General features: G+C 38.7%; 1 protein-coding gene across 1 annotated transcript; it reads left to right on the forward strand.

Annotated features, from left to right (window-relative positions):
- The first annotated feature begins 6,645 nt into the window (after positions 1–6,645).
- On the forward strand, positions 6,646–13,255 carry zic5 (zic family member 5 (odd-paired homolog, Drosophila)). The gene is given in 3 exon segments (XM_007906305.2): positions 6,646–7,672; positions 11,487–11,666; positions 11,669–13,255. Coding segments are annotated over 3 exon segments (1,452 nt in total). The 5' UTR covers positions 6,646–6,651; the 3' UTR covers positions 11,920–13,255.
- Positions 13,256–18,980: the final 5,725 nt, after the last annotated feature.

Genomic DNA, 18,980 nt, shown 5'->3' on the forward strand with positions numbered 1-18,980 from the left:
CTTCAGTCCATATGCCTCCATATATCCTTTTGTACAATCAAACTTTTCGTTTACAATGAGCGAATATTAATAGTGCCTTCACTTCTTGGAAAAGCGCTTCCAAACCAATTTACCATGGTATGTTAAAGAAAAGACAAAAAGGTAAGTGACATGTGTTATCAGTTTACGAGATGGCAACCGATGATTGTCATTCTATAAATTATATCTGCAGTTAACCCCTGTAAAGTCAGTCGCGTTTTTAAACGCATTAGTGGGGTAATTTATTTCGGTTGTGGTCTGTGGGTGTTCTGTATTTCATTGTTTATCAGTATCCCTATTAAAGTGACGGGAGAAAGATGTTCATTATTTTAAAATAGTGATGGTGAACAAGAATACAGATAGCAATATATTCTTTAAGTAATAATTTTATCTGTTAAGTTGTAGTTATAAATGTGCTATCGTTTACTATCAGACGAGAAAGATGGAAGGACTGACAAAGGAGAAATATGTTGGGAAGATAAATTAGAGAACGCAATTCATGAAATAATAGATTTGCAAATTTGTAATATTGATATAAATGTACCTATAAATATGAATACATCAATGAGCAATCAAATTATATTTTAAGCGATTGGATTGAATGAAAGAATTTCAGAATAACATTAATAGATGTGAGTAGAATAAGATGAATATGAAACGTTGTAATGTTGTTCATATTTTTAAAAAATTTGTACACCATAAGGAACCAATTTAACGTTTGTGATATACAAGCATGTTATTTTAGTAGCCTATGGGCAAAACATATTCTTCTTAGCTGATGTTTTGAGACCATCTGAATATCGCCTGCAAAATATATATGTACAAACTTTGGTGAAAATTATGTATTTAAATTTGAATTTCAGGTATTATTACTCACAGGCACATTAGAGAGTAAGAAAAAAATCATAAATATCAACAATACACAGAAAATGTCATTATTATACATTCTCATTGAAAGGGACATTCAATATGAGAGGAAAATTGGCATATACACTTGTTTGCTTTAAAAAGCACAGTGTAAATATTTAGCCTTCCCAAATAAGATGAACTATTTATGTAGATGTGTAGCAGGAACCCCAAATGCAATGTTTTATTGTTAACACCGTAACCTGTATTTGTTTAATATTTGTTTAATATTTAGCAAACGTTAACTGAAAACATTAGTCTTAAGTTTGCTCATTTTTCATCTGTATAGCTCAATCTGTTTACTACCAATGTGGGCGTGTGTGTATCAAAACACAAAACAAACCACAATAACCTCCATTCGTACCCTTTTCACATTGGTTTGAATAAGCAGCTACAGATTATAAACAGTGTTAAACCGCCAGGAAGTGTTGAATTCAATTTACTGATAGTCTATTAATTACCCCATCCATTGAAAAGAAACATGTATCTGTTCAATAATTAAGGGCGTGCAATCAAGCGTATAGGGATTTTATGTGAATCCAGCCTTACAAGCCATGAGGTAATGGAGCGGCGGATTGCAATGAGGACATGGCGTGTATGATGTGGCCATTGACAGACCACATTGGCTTTGTACACAAATCGCAGTGGTTTACCATCAGAGTGTACCCTAGGAAAACCACATTCTAAGTACACAGCACAACGCCTTCAAATGTGGTACTCGAATACATTTCGCCCACCCGTATTTATCCATAGCCAACATATTATAACGAGGGACAGTAACATTACACGGCTGTGTCCTGGTGCCTGAATTCACTCGTCACCCTGGCTACCTTGATTATTGATCATGTCTGCGTTTGCCATGGTCTGCGCCCTCTCAATTTTCACCCTCATCGAATGATTCTATTTTATTTTCCTGTGCTATCCATTATTCTTTCCCAAAGATCCATAGTTTTCTTGAGCTCTTGGCTTTCTTCTCTCTGAATTGTCTCGCCCTCTTCCATTCTTCATCACTTGATGCCTTCATGCAATATCTCCTGTGGAATGGTGAAACATATAATACAGGCTTCTGTTTTCCAAATTTCAGCCCTATGTTTCGCACCATTTTATTTCCCTAAGCCGCATTAATGGGAACATATTGCACTTTATGGTCCCACTATAGCAGTTTTCAAGCCTTTAAACATTGGATTGCATTGTTCCTCTTTCAAAGATGACACAAGGCTGCTCGATAGCTTAACTGTATTTTGAGCTGTTGCTGGTATCCCACCAAAAACAGAGTCAAAAGTTAGAATATGCTAAAGTTAGAATATGAACTGGAAATACAATCATGCTTTGAAAGAGTAATAAGAGATATTAAAACACCGGGGAAATCGGAAGCAATTTCCTTAAAAAATAACCAAGCCTGGAAAAACAGAAACAGGAAACCAATGCAGTATAATTATAATGTGAGGATGGTATTTAATGAGTTTCTCTTTTAGCTGGGACCTCATTGATCGGACAGACTCTATCCTGGGTTGTAGCAGCGTTAGGAAAGAGAAAATTGGTGCCAGATATTTTCTGAAATATCTTTTGCACTTATCACATGATGTGGAAATCATCATTTGCAGACAACTGGAGTTGTCCACTGAGGGAAAGATGGCAGGACTCTCTTTGCTGTTCCACTCGCATCTCATGTCGGTTGATGCTTCACCACCTCGTCAACAAATCGGCGATTTCCACACGTTTCAGTTCGGTTTTCTCTGCGACGTTTTTGCAACAATTTTCAGAAAAGCAAATGGAAATAAATAAATCGATCACAGAGACAAGTATATATTAAGACGTGCTAATCGATGGCAGATGCACATCATGCTGCGTGGATCAAGGAGCGCTACAAAGAGGCGCGTGTGTCACTCGTACACTGTCACTGTGGCACTGCTCTCACAACGCCTTCGGACACTCAAATCATAATTCTTTATTCTCGTGTCCAGCGGCTTGTCAAGGCTATTCGGGAAACTTTTGTTTGGAAGTGCAAAAGTGACACTTAACTTGCAATTGTTTTATTGCTTCTTCTCGGTTCAAAGATTTAGCTTTGGTAAAGGTTCGGGCTCTTCTCAAGGTGTTGTCTTTTGGAAAGAAAAAGAATGATCAATTGGCATTTCGCCGCATTTTTCTTTTTTAGGTTTCACAGTGCAATAAGAAAGAAACGCCATCATCCTTCCACACACATAACATAGCCTTACAGTGTCTGTTCCTTGGAGTTATGCATTTTACTAGACCGAGCAACGTAATTGTCATTAAAAATGAAGCAACCATATGCATCGTGTCATATGCAAATCATGTTTATGCAAATATTTTGCCAACTTTCTATATCAAAAGAAACAGTTCACATTAGTAACCAGATGTCATCCTTTATGTTATAACTCCAAAAGAAGAAATGAATGAGTTGGAGAACTCAGACCCATTGCAGGCAATGCAGATTGTTTACAAAGCAAAGGTGGAACAATAGTATCCGTTTAACTGGATTATAATCGAAAATCAATCTACCCTACATCAAAATATCAGGGCAGAATGCCGAGATTGAGCTATTTGTCGCGTTATTATATATTATAATATATTATAAATATCATTTTTAGTTTTGTTTGCTTTGTTAATAATTGCTGGGAGTTCATACTCATCGTCATGTGCCCTGGTGGAGTGATGAGGGCGGTACAAACACCTGACGTTCGCAAAGGACGTTTCAAGGACATCCAACTTTAAGGCTTGGAGTTGTTCCGGAAATGTGAAATGTGAATTTACCACGAAGGTGAAAAAAGCCTAATGCTACTGTTAGTGATAAAGAACGGTCCAAGTTAAATGTACAGTAAAATACACGAAAACCAATGTACAAAAGTATATACACGCGTACAACACACATCGTCTACCTGCGCATCCTGCACAATTCGAAGGAACAACCACAAAAATAATATCAATAAAGAATAGCATTCTGGTTGGAAATCAAAGTGATCGGCCAAATAATCGTTGTTTACAGGCATGTCACATTAAGCAGCCATGACATATCATTGTAAAGAGGACGTGTGCTATTTTATAGTTCGTTGAATAATATGCATATTTGGAATTTTAAAAATTCTATACAGAAACTATACCTTTAAGTTGAGCATTTAGCTCTGGTAACCTCCCGAACACAGATGACCAACTGGACGTTTGTGCGAAAGCGTGGGTTATGTAACAGAAAGTTGTTGAAAGAACCGATACATCATTATTAGGTCATGTCATTTAAAGTTATATCATTTAAAGTTAAGAATTATGTCTGATAAAAGTTTGTGAAGTGCGACCAGTCATGATGTCAAAATCCAGTAAATATTGTGATTTATCATCAGCTGTGCACTACAAGATTTTGCAAGGACTCTCCGATTTGCTGAGGTTACTTTTGGTAAACGGTCTCCTTCATCTTTCGACACTGACATCGGGAAGATTTAGAAAGATTTTCGAATAGTGGGATTAGGAGAAGCAAATTTAAAGAGTTTATTTAAGAAAGCGTTTTCAATAGCAGTTATAAGCACTGTTTCTCATTCACTTTCTTTCATTGTATTTATTTCATAAAACATAACCACACAACATTTTCCACACAACCCCTGATGTGATTCTAAGTCATGATTTCTAATTATCTCAGTTAATGTTTAAGATTGCTGACTGTGAAAAATGTTCAAATATGTTCACATAGAGGTAGCTGAGTCGATAATAAACAGAAAAAGAAATCGTTTTCACATAGCATGGCGATATCAGTTTTAAATGCGTATTTCTTTAAGTTTAATGAACGTCTATTTTGATGATGCAAATATAATCATTTATCAAAACGGTATTGCTGAATTTTAAAGATTCATATTAAACATGAGCCTTTATCGACGAAGAAATATTTTATGTAATTGTTATCTGTTGCTTTTCTATATCAAAATAATGTAATATGCCACTAACTATTTTGTGTTTTTAAATGGTTCATATATCATAGAATCACTTTTGTTTGAAACGTGTAAAATTTTCAGAAGAATTGTTGTTGTGGCACATTATACACCATGCACTTTGCATGTTCTTTCATCATGCACAAAGCTACATAAATCTACTCATACTAAACAATCCAAACGTACTGTATTAACCTCGTAAATTTTTATTGAGAAACCATATTTACAACTGTTGAGTCCGTAAAGTTGTATAACACGGGATCCCATGCCATCTGCCATCGGAAGTGTAGCATTCATTCACCAACCTATACAGATCAGTAAGTGTAAAATTCAAGACAATCAGTAAAAACAATTCAAAATATGCTTGATTCTTTTCTTGGGAAAGTGCAAGACGTAACCGAATACAAAACAAATGAGGGAAGAGATTGACTTAATTCATTTATGTTAGGTTAATGCTTTATTGAATATTATATAGGAGTCGTGAAAAAACACAAATGAGAGTAACGGATTCCATGTGATATCAAGTGTTATGAAGCACTTCTGTTATACCTTATGTTGCATTGCATATGAAGAAAACAGAATATATTCTCATTCCAAATTTATATACTTCCAAGCGAGGTCCACGTTGTGAATAGATTGCCATTATTATTTTGGTACATCTTTCTTCCACGACGCTGAAGAATGAAATATCTATCTTCCATGTTGTGCCATACGTTCTAATATTGGATGATAAACCCGCGCATTAAAGTAAATATAAATTATTATTATTATAAATATAAAATTTAGATCATGAATCTCAAAACTTACGAAACCTGATATTTGTTATTCTTTAGTTGTTATAGTTACTACCATGAATGATATATAGAATATCTCAATTAAATAAATTGTATCACATCCCCAGAATTGTTAGTTTTATTTGTGAATCGTGTATTTTTTTAATACATTACGTCTTCAACTACGGTGTTAAATGAATATAAATCCCATGTTTAGTGTGTTGGATTGTCATTCTTAATTTCGGTTTTGTGTACTATTAGTAAAATTCTTAACCATAACATCCTCAAATATAAAGATCCAGCTACCATTCCAAACATATATAAATTATGAATCTAGCATATAAGCTATGAGTTAAAAATATTCAAATGTTAATATTAGTGTATAACACCGTATCAACAAAATGTACACAAAATATTATATCCTCGCGAGAAACAAAATAAGTTTCAGATTTCTTTTTGGAAATCTATTTCTGAAAACAATCCACTATTCGTGTGTGACTTGTCAGCAGCAATTTTCACATTCGTCATGAAATTGAAGGAATGCGCACATAACGAGTGTTGATGCAAAAAAAAAAATTAAACTCTCTGGAGGAAAAACATGGTCATCGTGGTAATCCTTTGCCCAAGGTTTGGCGTATTTTTCGAGCGTGTGAAAAATCAATGCCTCGTTTCCCTAAATTCTGAAGTGAAACTTGAGCAGAGAAACACTGTGCGAGTGCAGGTTGGAGAGGGCGGATCCCGCTGCGCTGCTCTGCGGAAAATAGGCGAATTGCCTGAACCATGTACCTGCCAATCAACCCCAAAATGTCCAATCCCGGCCCTGCCATCACTAAACTATATTTCCCCACTGTGTCACCCAACTGGTCTATGTTCTGCCAATCGCTTGAGGACAGAATGGGAAAGGCAGAGTTAAGAGTGCAAAAAAAAAGTACTTTGAGTACGTTCAATAATACATTTTCAGACTTTGTTTAGGGAAGAAAAAAAAACACGCCAACTAATGTGGATGGACTGACTGTGTAGTTATGGAGCCCGCGTTAAGCAAGCGGAATCCGGCACTGAGATTAGCGGATTTGGCAGCAAGTCAACACCATCCCCACCAGAATATGACAGGCTTCCCGGGGCTGGGTGGCCATGCACATATCCACCCTGGGGAGATAAACAACGACCCCAGCGTGCCTCTCAGCCCTTTTGGGCCCGAGCACATGGCCCAGCCCAGTGCTCTCAAACTAAGTCCCTCACAGCACATGGCTGGACATCCTGAAGCCCAGACGGCGGCGGCTTTCGGCTCTGCACAGACCTCAGTCAGCTACCCAGTGGGCCATCCTCATTCAGGCTACGCAAGCGGCAGGGAATACATCCTCAGGAGGGATCTTTCAGCATCTGCCATGCATGGATTGACCGATCAGCATCCACCTTCCTCGTCCCATCACCATCACCACCATCATCATCATCACCATGGCATGTTTGTGTCCGCAACAGGTAGCTATGGGCATTCAGAGGTCTTTTCAGGGCTCCATGAACAGGCTGCCCCGGCATCCCAGCACAATTTAAATGGACAGATGCGTTTGGGTCTGCCAGGGGACATCTATAGGCCAGAGCACTTCAGCCACAGAGCTGACCACTACCCGTCCTCTTCTCTGCACAGCTACAACTCCATGAACTTAAACGTTAACCTTGCAGCAGCTCATCACGGAGCCGGGGCCTTTTTTAGGTATATGAGGCAACCTATCAAGCAAGAGTTAATCTGCAAATGGATTGACCAGGAGCAGACTTCAAAGAAGCCGTGCTCCAAAACTTTCAGCACCATGCATGAGTTGGTAAACCATGTCACGGTGGAGCACGTCGGAGGACCTGAGCAGAGTCTCCACATTTGTTTCTGGGAGGAATGCCCTAGAGAAGGGAAACCGTTCAAGGCGAAATACAAACTGGTGAATCACATTAGAGTGCACACGGGCGAAAAGCCTTTCCCCTGCCCCTTCCCCGGCTGTGGCAAAGTATTCGCACGCTCAGAAAACTTGAAGATACATAAAAGGACTCACACAGGTTGGTATCTACAGACAGTTTTCACTTTATTCCTATCCCATCAGCAAACGCATGTTATCGTGGCTCATGGAACGCTGTTAAATAAAAAGCTCACTTTGTTTTCTGTGAATTACGAATCTAAAGGGTGCAGAGTGACAAATAAGTTCGAGAACGTTTTTTTCCCCCTTTTTTCGATTTATTGGCAATTTTTAGAATGCTATATCGAAGAAACACAGGTTATTTTTGAAAGAGGCGACAGAAGGGACTTTTGATTGTGTGACCCACAAATAGGGTAACTTTAAACGTGCTAAAAGCTGAGCTGTTTCTTTGTTTCCTGACCGCCAGTTTGCGAGTCTAATTCAAACATTTCAAAACGATTATTTGGTGGTCTTGAGACTGGCAAGTGGGCAGGCTTGCATAATGTAACACCCGCCAGGTATTCCAAGCAACTGGAAATAAAAGTGGTGCAAATGAAAGATCCGCAGACTTTATCAACAAGGACAGCGTTTGTCCTAAAGGTTTCAACCAATCCCTTGGATGTTTCGGGGGAAAGGGAAACTGTACTCGTTTGTAACCACGTCCACTTAAAGTCTGATCACGCCGATTTATTCAATCTTCTGGCTAACAATTAGTAAAAGGCATATTTCCTGACACAAACACGCTGCGTGGATTCACAAGCAAGCTCTGGATCCAGATCCCCCGAGGGTGCGTCCCTTTCCAACAACTTGCAAAAGTTTACTGCGGATCTGCAGACGCACACCGTTTCGGTTTTGGCGGAAAAAAAAGCCAACCTGGTCAGAATTTATTGTTGCAGACAGATATTATCCCTTAGAGAATGTTTATTGACGTATGGTTTACTTAATTGTTTTCACTGATTTATAGTGTGCTGTCACAGGGCATAAACAGATAGCGTTACACCTATTCGTTTAATGCCTTCTTAATTTGTTGTTTAAATGTTAAAGCAAATGGTCCATGACTGTACTGATTACAGATTTTATCTAAAGAATATGTTGCACAAGTCCAAAACACAGTGAAAAACACAGAGAACTGACGATCTTTGCTGAAGCGGAGGATGCAGGGACCCCTCCGGTAATGGAGGGGATATCGTGAAGTCGTTTCCCATCCTTTATCTCTAAGCAGGAAGTGGGGAGACAATTAACCTCTAAAACCAGGTTTTATTCAAAACTGATCTGAAAACAATTCTCTAAAATCTGATACCAAAGTACGCTTTGATGTAACGCAAAACCACAGCTACCTGGCGGTACAAAAACTCTTCCTGACGATTCCAGCCCTTTTAAGGCCTTTTTCGAAGCCAACACGTTTCTTATGCCAGCTATAAAATGACCATTGCTGATATTTTAAGAACTGGCCACAACATGAATAATGGAATCCAACGACATATATATACGTAAACTAAAAATAGTGGCTTGGGGGTGGGGAGGGGGGTGCGGAATCACTGCTCATAATTAATTTAAAAAGAATTGGGTGAGAGGCAACGCTTTGTTATGAATAACAAAAAAAATGGTAATCACGCCCACACGGGAATAAGAATTACTTTCTTTTCACTTTTGTGGAGCTGAAGGGTAATGTTACAGTAAAACTTGGTGCTTGGTGGAATGAGTGGCATCTGATGTTGCCAAAATTGTGATCAAGACAGGCGCAGTTTCCAGTCAGCCTCATTAACTGGACTGCACTGTGTGTTTCACTACAGCAGTCGGTTTAAACAGAGCATGGTCAATCTACTCGTAAATATGTCCTAGGGTTAAAGAACACTCGCAAAATACTATTATTGATTAAAGTATTTATATTAGAAAAGTTTATTTCAATACTTTGTGACAGTTAAATTCCACGTGTCCTCATTAATCTATTTCCACCCTTTGGGAAATCCAGGCGCAGTCGTGTGACCAGAAAGCCTCAGGTTTAAAGGGAAACCTTGTCTTTTTGCTTCCAGTGCAGCTTGTCCAATGTTGTTCTTTTCAATCCGGCAAGGGTGCGAGTTGTTCTGTGCGTCCTGTCAAAGCCAGCGGTCTTGATCCTACGAAAACTGGCAGGGAAAGGAAATGTTATTTTGTGCTGATAAATGCAATATAAAATAAATCCAAAAGAGCCAGAAAAAAACATGTTTTTAATGCGAAATGCGGCGATCATTGGTCGCACAAGTTGGTGATTTATAAAGGTGCTGTCACACACGATTGGGTTCTGTTTACTCGGCAAGTCATGAATGCGGTTGTGTTGCAGAGTGACTTGTTTTATCAATCAAGTGCTCTCTGGGTCTCAGCTCACGGAAAGTCTCTCCCGGCAATCCAAGCCTCTCAGCCTCTTTCTTCTTCCCGGTAGCTCGGGGCTACGACTCGACCAGTAACCGCCGGCCGAACATCAGGCAATTCGTGTGCCAGTTAACGGGCAACCACTGCAATACGCTGCAGTTGTTCACAAACCAAAATATAGTGTTCACTGCATACCAATAGATCAAGACCGGCCAAAGGATTAGGAAGCAATTGCAAGGCGTCTCGCCACTGAATGTTTCCAGCTCTGGTTTCCAACCCTGTGAAATAAACTCGCCTTAAAATGAAGAGGTTTTTTTTCATTTGATGTGTGTTTGTTGTAGGAAGAAGACCACGCAGGTAGCTCCATATCAGAAATTAATAAAAACAAATGGACGTAAGAACTCATTGAATGCCAGGAAAAAAAATGCTTTCGACCACAAACTACATACACCCGTAAAGATGGCTGCCGGTTCTCCTGGAATTTTTCATTATTTTAACAAACTTATTCAAATACAGCGGTTTCTTCTTTATGTAACGAGCTTGAACCACACAGGGGGGAAATTCTTAAGCTCTCTGCATTTCGATTTAGGCCGCAGAAGCTCTTTAGTGAGATGTGTGGTTGACCAGAAGTGATTTGTTGGTATATTTTAAGTGCTACTCTTACTGTTTGGCGTTGTAACAGGCCTAATCTCTAATAATGAAGATGTGGTTAAATTTGTCCAGATATATGATTACCAGATACTGAATTATACAATGAAGAATATAGGAAATACACGAAGCAATAAAAAGGGCCCCTGGCTCATTTCCACAGTCTCTGACAAATGTAATGATGTTTAATTGGATGTGTTGCAGATTTTTTTTCAGAGTCAACTATCTCTGGCTAAGTAAATATCGAACCACTATTAGTTTTGTTTTACTATTAACTCTTCCTAACGACCTGAAATATCGATTCAGACGATACAAAATAAACTTCAATATTCTCCGCAGTTCGTGTTTTTGTTTACAGGATGTCTGAAAAGTTTTAGCTAACTTCATTTCAAAGTCAATTTCACTAAATTGAGGAAAACGTCAACATTGGCAATGATTGAAAGGTGCAGTGGAAATGAAAATGCTGTCTCTTCTCTGTACTTCAGAGTAACTGTGTTCAATTTTGGTAAAGTGCATGATGTCATCGGAAGCTATAGTTTTTGGTTTCTACATTGGATTATTACCAAACTAAATGCCAACTAAATAAGATACACTTGTTTTAACGTAAGCCGTCCAATTTTGTCTTTTTGAAGGAGGGGACAAATCGGTGATTAGTTAATGAACTTTAATAGCTAACTAAAGGTACACAAGTTCCATTTTGTACACTCACTCACGTTTATTTGGGAAATATTTACCTTCAAAATCAAGGCTAAAACGATTACAAGTGTATGTTTGGGTATTTAGCGGAGAGCGATTTTTTTTTAGAAGCCAATTTAAAGAAACAAAATTGCACGAACAGTTTAGCTACGTGAGCCCACCACGAATGATCGCAGATTGGGTTTAAATATTCTTGCTCATTGCGTGCTTTAATTTTTTTTCAGGAGAGAAACCTTTTAAATGCGAGTTCGACGGCTGTGACAGGAAATTTGCCAACAGCAGCGACAGGAAGAAACACTCTCACGTCCACACCAGTGACAAGCCTTACAACTGTAAAGTGAGAGGTTGCGACAAATCGTACACGCACCCCAGCTCGCTCCGCAAACACATGAAAGTCCACTGCAAATCCCCCCACCTCCCCACAGTTCCGTTTACGAGCCCTCAGCCGCTTCCTTGGGGATGGTGTCTCCGGCCTCAGAGCCGGCCAGGGGCCGCCCTGGCAGCGTCTCTTCGCAGGTCACCAACCTCAATGAGTGGTACGTTTGTCAGGGCAGCGGGGCTGCCAATAACCTGCACACACCTTCAAGCAATGGCACATCGTCTGAATCTGAGGACGAGGAGATTTACAGGAACTCTAATCCCAGGACTATGCTCTGACACAGGAGTGTTGGAGAGGTGTGCAGGTGGCACCTTGGAGTGAGTCGGGAGGGTTTTAGTGGCAGCGGTGTTCATCGTCTCAAATCAACTGATGTATTCCATGGGCATCTCCGACCAGCTAAGTTCAAGCCTCGTAGGTCGCTTCAGCCACAAGAACTATGACTTGATCTCGTATAACACTCTGGCCTGTGATTTCATTCTCTGTGTCAGTCAGGATTGTATTGTGAACGTCGAAGTTAAATTGGTCCACAATTTGGTTTATCTTAAGAATGTAAATATTGATTATTTCAAATCAATATGTGAATACACAACATTTTTATATGACGAGAGCAGTATTACCCCCTTCCCCCATCGGACAATGACTAAGTTTGTTGGAACTGGTATATCACATACCTCTCCGCTCCTAATACCGAAGAGCTGGCAATGGGCTGTGGAGTGAAGCGGGACTGTGATACCAGCGAAGGAGTAAACCACATTATATGGACAATAGTGTGCAACCTCTGGAAATTCCCAATATATGTTCCGTTGAAATCAATCAGCGTTGTTGGATTCTACTATAAAACCACAGCCCAAATATCAATTCTTCAAAGAAGAGCTGGATTAAGACTTTCCTGTAGTATGTGAAACGAGTCAAATATCAGTAATACTGAACCTCACAGGGACTTTTTGACCCTGTAAAATCAATGCAGACAATGTATTAACTTTTAAAACCAAGGCATAGGGATTTTTTTCAACCCACCTCCGAAAGATCTTCTATCCATCAGGCTATACTCAGAAATATTCAGATTTTACTCATAATTATTCAGGCCTTCATACAAACAAACTAAAGAGCACTAATTTGTCCTCCGAGGCCCCGAAGAAGTAAAAATGACAGGTCTGTCCCTGTAGGATTTGTACATAATTGTTGTAGACTGTGAGTCGTTGATGTAATCGTTAGTTATCTTAATAATTTGTCCGTAAATGTTCTTTTATTTGTAAACTGTAATTTATTTGCCGACGTTATATCTTCCTGCAATAGGTCAGATACACCAAAGAATTATATGATTACGTTTGGTGCAGTATCGTGGTGTTTATCAATCTGTGGTTTGTCAGAATATTTTTTTTCTGCTTACTTGAATGAAATGTGAAATGTGGAAAAGGAAAACCTGTGATTGTTTTTTTTCTCGGCATTGCAGTTAAATCGCTGTAGCTACAGTATTGGTCAGTATACTGTCATGATGCATGTTGCAGCCATTTTATATTTCCCTGCATTGGCAAACATTTTGTACTGTGACATCTTCCAAGATCTTTGATTGAAATACAAAAATCGACACAACCGTGAAAGAATAAAATAAATAGAGAGAGAGAATTCTTTCTTGAAAATAATCAATAGTCCATGCGTATTCGAACCTCGGTTTAGAAAACCGTTTCAGTGAAACTAAGGAGGTTAATCCGTGTGACATTGTAATTCAAAGTTGCGAATAAACGAAGATTGTTTTTCTCCACCGTAAGTAAGATACGTATTAAAATGTGTAAATTCCGTCAATGCTGTATGTGCAAGACAGGCAGGATGCCACAATTCTTCATAGCGCAGACACTAAAATCCCCAACGCTGCTCAATGGTCGCTGAAATAAAGTACGTGTGGCCAGAGCCCTAAAATCAAAATAATATTAACTTCAAGGCAGGTTGATGGCACTTCTATTTTTAAATATCTATTTTGAACACACATATGTCTTTGATTCTTGTGGTCAAAGTCTATCATAGACTTTGTATCATAGGTTCAGATATACTGATAGTTCAGTAATGCTGAACATGTAGTGTTATTTATACATATATGCTGTGTATATATATGATATGTGGTGAACACGCACATTATCAGATGGTGTAACATGGCCTTCCATAGTGTGTGCATGACGTCAAAGGGCAATAGAGCACGTCACGTTTGCCCTGGGTGGGAGGTCAGGGCGGGACCAGCAGCCCCCCCCCTGGCGTCTCCCTGCACTGCACTGCACTGCACTCACACAAACCCTTAACATACAGGTAAGCCGCAATGGCCAGAAGGCACAACCACATGTAATTGATTGTATGTTTGCTGCATCATAACAGTGTCCGGTATTTGATTACAGATAGAATGCATGAAATGTCACCAAATTTCAGATTTGGTCAGTTTAATATATTGACAATTACTATTGTTGCCATTGGATCAATATAATGGGCAAAATCATATTTAAATAGATAGATAGATAGATAGATAGATAGATAGATAGATAGATAGATAGATAGATAGATAGATAGATAGATAGATAGATAGATAGATAGATAGATAGATAGATAGATAGATAGATAGATAGATAGATAGATAGATAGATAGATAGATAGATAAAGAGAGAGAGATGGACGGACGGTCGGTCGGTCGGAAAGCATTAGTGCAATACTATAACCAAATACCACAATCCAGATTTATTTATTTTTGTCTCATAGCTGTATTATAACTTTTGTCCCATAGGTTTCCCATAACTACTCAATTTGATCAGTGGAGAATTGCAGAAACTGTGTTGGGATTATTATTGACTCTAAGTATGATTGCTTTATTTTTAATTATCCAGGTTACTACTATTTCGGGTCAGTTGGCGTAGTGTGTATTCCACATAGACCTCCTAACAATTTCAGGCAGTTTTGACGGAAGAGGCACGTTCAAGATAGTAGAAAATGTAGGCAACACACGGAGCGTTTCAAATGCAATGTACATTATGCTGATACACTGTGATATAATAAAACAACATGAACCGGAGCCATTTTGGTCAAAGTGTCAAAGAGCAGATGGAAACGTGGGTAAGAGAACAAACTCAGGATACAAGAAAGCTATTCTAAGAATGAGCGATATGTCTTCAAAATGAAATAGGTTGTTTCTGTGACATTCACAATTAAAAGCATATGAAGCAGAAGAACACTCATGTAAATGAAGGCGCCAATCAATGGGAAAACTTATAGCTCTCTAATGAAGTTTCTTGTGAAAGGGAGGGTTGTACAAAGCCACCCAAGACATGAATCATTCATGGGAAATATAAAAGATAAAAGATATCTAACAATAAGCAGATCGCTGTAAAGAATGTAAAAAAACACACGCTTCCCCTTCGTATTTTCTGCATTAAAACGCAGAATCTCACTCTCATAGTAAGCAGTGTCCTGCATATAGAGCGAAAATGTGACCACTGCATGTCCTGCGCCACTTCAAAGCAATTTACTCCTGAGCGGAAGGCTTGGTGCTTGGCGCTTGGACACTCTTCATGGTATATTAGGATTTCTATGGCAATTGGCAAGGCCGACGTTCACATCTGAATATATTGTCAAGAACACCATATATTAGGAATGAGCAGCGCATGACTTAAACGTAGATGGCGTTTACCCTTCGGCAATCAGTCCACTTTTAGCATTATTAACAAACGTACTTTCTGTAGATGTCAGCAATGAAACTTCAACGGCTTGTTCTCGTTTGTACAGAACGATCTTCATTTGTATTAATCGTCCGTTTCCACTTCGCAGGAGTCATCCATCTAATTAAGGAAACGAACACAAGAGTTAAAGGGAGCAGCGCCCACTCTATACAGAAAACATTGGCAGGAAATTAGTGTATTTATGTAAGCAGCTTTTTTTAAAAAAAAACTTTCATCATCTGATACAAGTATCAACATACGCGATGGCAATAACTTGGTTCTCAATTGTTTCACTAACTCATAGGAACAATATTCAATCAGAAATAAAGGAAGTGTATAAACTATATAATTATTCACTGAGACATAGGAACTATATCCAAGCTGAAATATAGGTCTATGTAACTTTTCGCTGACACATAGGAACTCATCTCAAGCTGAGAGGAAACTGTCGATTTTTTTTTTAAAAAAGGGTGTTGGTGGGATTGATATGGAATTAGTGTCGAAAACAACCAGAATATAGTCTAAACAAAAGGGATTATTGTCTCCTCAATGTACAGAGGTTGATTTGGTCGGGATCACGTGGCCCTTTTGCAGTTTGCACGTGGAAAGAACCAGATGCAAGGCAGCAGACCCAGAAATGGGCTCACATCTGAGAAACAAGGCAAGGCTTCCTCCCCAAGGAACAGTGGCTGCCTCCGTTTGTCGCTGTCCAGTTTAGAAAAAAAAACCCCAACATAAAAAGAGTGCGGAGGAAGCGCACCCCAAGACNAAAAAGAAAGAGAGAGAGAGAAAAAAAGCGCAAATGTCTAATCAGGCAGGAAGAAGTTCAAAGGCAGACGCTTTGAAATTCAAACTACTGCTTTTACGGTACATCAACATGGCGCGTTAAGATTGCTATGGCAATGAGCACCCGAAAAGCGAGCTGCATTCAAAGCAGTCTACCTCGATTCGCGACAGTCTATTAAGATACAGTTGCATTGACCTTTAGTTTCATGCCATGTTAGTTCAGTCAATTTTCACTTCATCAGAATCTTTCATATTTTGTTCTTCACCAGGCGTTTTGCACCCCCCCCCCCCCCCCTACCTTTTCTGACCTTTTCTCCCCCTTCCTTCCTTTCCAAATATCAGCAACTTTGTTTTTGGATGGGTCTTGAAGTGGGCTTGGGTCTTTTTTTTGCACTTACGAACCATTGTTTGGAATATGTTATCGTCCTTTGTTTATCTAATACAAGTACTCGGTGAATGGTGAAAAATAAACACGATGAAAAATAACCAAACAGATGATTCCTCCAAGTGAAAAACGCCGGGACTTAATAAAAGGGCGAAGCTGTCACCGTTGAATGAAAAACCCTTTGAAGTGGAACTTATTATCTGAGGAATACTTCGCCGTCGTCCTAACGACGCAGCTGAATTGAAAAGCGTTTCCTTTGTCAGCGATTTGTTCTCCTTTACTATGAAGCCCACAGAAATTACTTACATGAACTGCCTTAACATACAGCCTGGAAATCAGTAACTTTTTAACTCAGACTTGCAGACGCCACTCCACTGAATCTGGACAAAAATTCTTAGCCTGTCGTGAAGATCCTAATGGGTTTATGTGTGTGTGTGTGTGTGTGTGTGTGAAGAGGAGGTAGTTAACATTCAGATTTCAGTTGTATTCCATGCAGTTCTTAAACCATCACTTTAAACACCATTATGACAGATATATTACCCACATGTTCCCATTCACACTCTGCCTTGCCATAAGATTATAAACATGAGGATTATGGCTGATGGTCATTTTTTTTCTCTACAAACCGCATCCTATTTTATACAAATTTATTCATAACAGATAAAAATACACAATCAGTTCCAGATCATGTATAAATATGAACACAAATAACCCGATGATATGCTTGGACGGACGCGATATCCCTTTCCCTCACCCGTGCAAGTATTTTTTTCGGTTTAATTTTTTTATTTTCATTGCAATTTGATTTTTTTGTAAAATACTCCAGCTCAAAAGCTATGAAATTGATTTGTTTGTAGCTGCACAAAACGTGTATTTAATTGCATTCTGAAAGTATGTTTTGCTTTTATATCTTGCTAGTACTTTGCCAATAACATTTTCTCGCCAATTTTCGTCTCTATTATGTTAAATAATTAGCTCTGCTAGTGTTAAGCCCCCCCACCCCCCGCATGAAAATAAGCATTTAAAACGTGCTAACAAAATAACAGTAGCACAGTCAAATTCCTTTTGTAAAGCTTTTTTTCTTCGGCTGAAGTTAGCTTCTACTAGATTATGTTACTTAACACTGTCTGAAAACTGAAAACTGAAAGCTCACACTGCTTTAAACAGCAGCTATAATATATATATATATATATATGCACCGAGTTCTGGTACGTATTTGAAAAACAATAAGCAATTTCACTGTTCTTTCCCTACAGGGTTGTCTTTTACTATGAGCACCGTGAAAAATAAGGTACTTGCTGAGAAAGGAGCACCAGTAGGAGCGTTACAAGCAGAGTGCATTAAATATTGAATGACACTAGGAAAAAAGAGCTTGTCAAGGGGCACTCAGCCTGAAAGTCTTTCTTTGACTTTTTTCTGCAGTGCCCTGTCCGACTATTTAAGCTGGTGTTAATTAAGGCTGCTTACGATTCAGCTCGATCCCAGCTTTGTCTATTTACTCACCGCACTTGTCAAACGACATCGTTAGTCCAACAAGCTTTTACACACATACACACAGACACACACACACTAGTTTAAAAGTACACTTCCCCTCGGTATTGGAAACAGAAACATAAGCTAATAGCCAAATTATGTAAGTGATTCAACAGATTCGGGGGATTTCCCCAAATATTGATTTACATATTGGAAGATCGATGTGCCTGCACTTAAATAAAATGTATTATTGGTGCGTCCTATTGAGATTTACACACACACTGACGGTACACGTGCAGGCTTCTCTGTACAGCGTGTACCGTGTCACCCATTTCAGTTCATTATCAGAAATGTAGAAGGCAACACAATATTCAAACTTATTTCGAGTCAATTCACATAACATCCCTTCCAGAAGACGAGTTGATTTCGTTAATAAATGATAGTAATAATCATTGCAGTTGATATAGCGCCTTATCACGTCTTCGAGACGTCTCAAATCGCTTCACAGAGTATACTGTAAAGTGAATTCCATTGTAAATAATGTCTGATAAACACGCGGTGGGGGAGCGGATGTGAACATGTAACATAGAACATAACCATTTCAAACTCTTATAGTACAAAGTATTTAACTTCTTAGGTTGTTAGAAACAATTAAATACGTGTCAAAGTTATAATTAAAACGATTTACGTGAAAATAATCCTGCATGCAATGGTTAGCTGTGTGCTGTTATTGCTGGAGGTGTATATATATATAACATATATAGATTATTTAACTACAAATTATCTCATTGCAATAATAGTAACAGAAACGAAACACCCACGACCGATTCACAACTATGAAAAAAATCCTACAGAAAATCCTGCTATTTGCAATTGTAGTAAGACATAAGATTTCCCAGAAACTATTCCTACTTTGTATGATTTATAGGTAAAGTCTGACCCTGTCTATAAAAGTCATGTAAAGGAAACAATCTCACGTCAGAGACTGAGCCCGCCTTCCTGA

Source organism: Callorhinchus milii, unplaced genomic scaffold (assembly GCF_018977255.1).
Source record: "Callorhinchus milii isolate IMCB2004 unplaced genomic scaffold, IMCB_Cmil_1.0 Scaffold4, whole genome shotgun sequence".
Classification (NCBI taxonomy): domain Eukaryota; kingdom Metazoa; phylum Chordata; class Chondrichthyes; order Chimaeriformes; family Callorhinchidae; genus Callorhinchus; species Callorhinchus milii.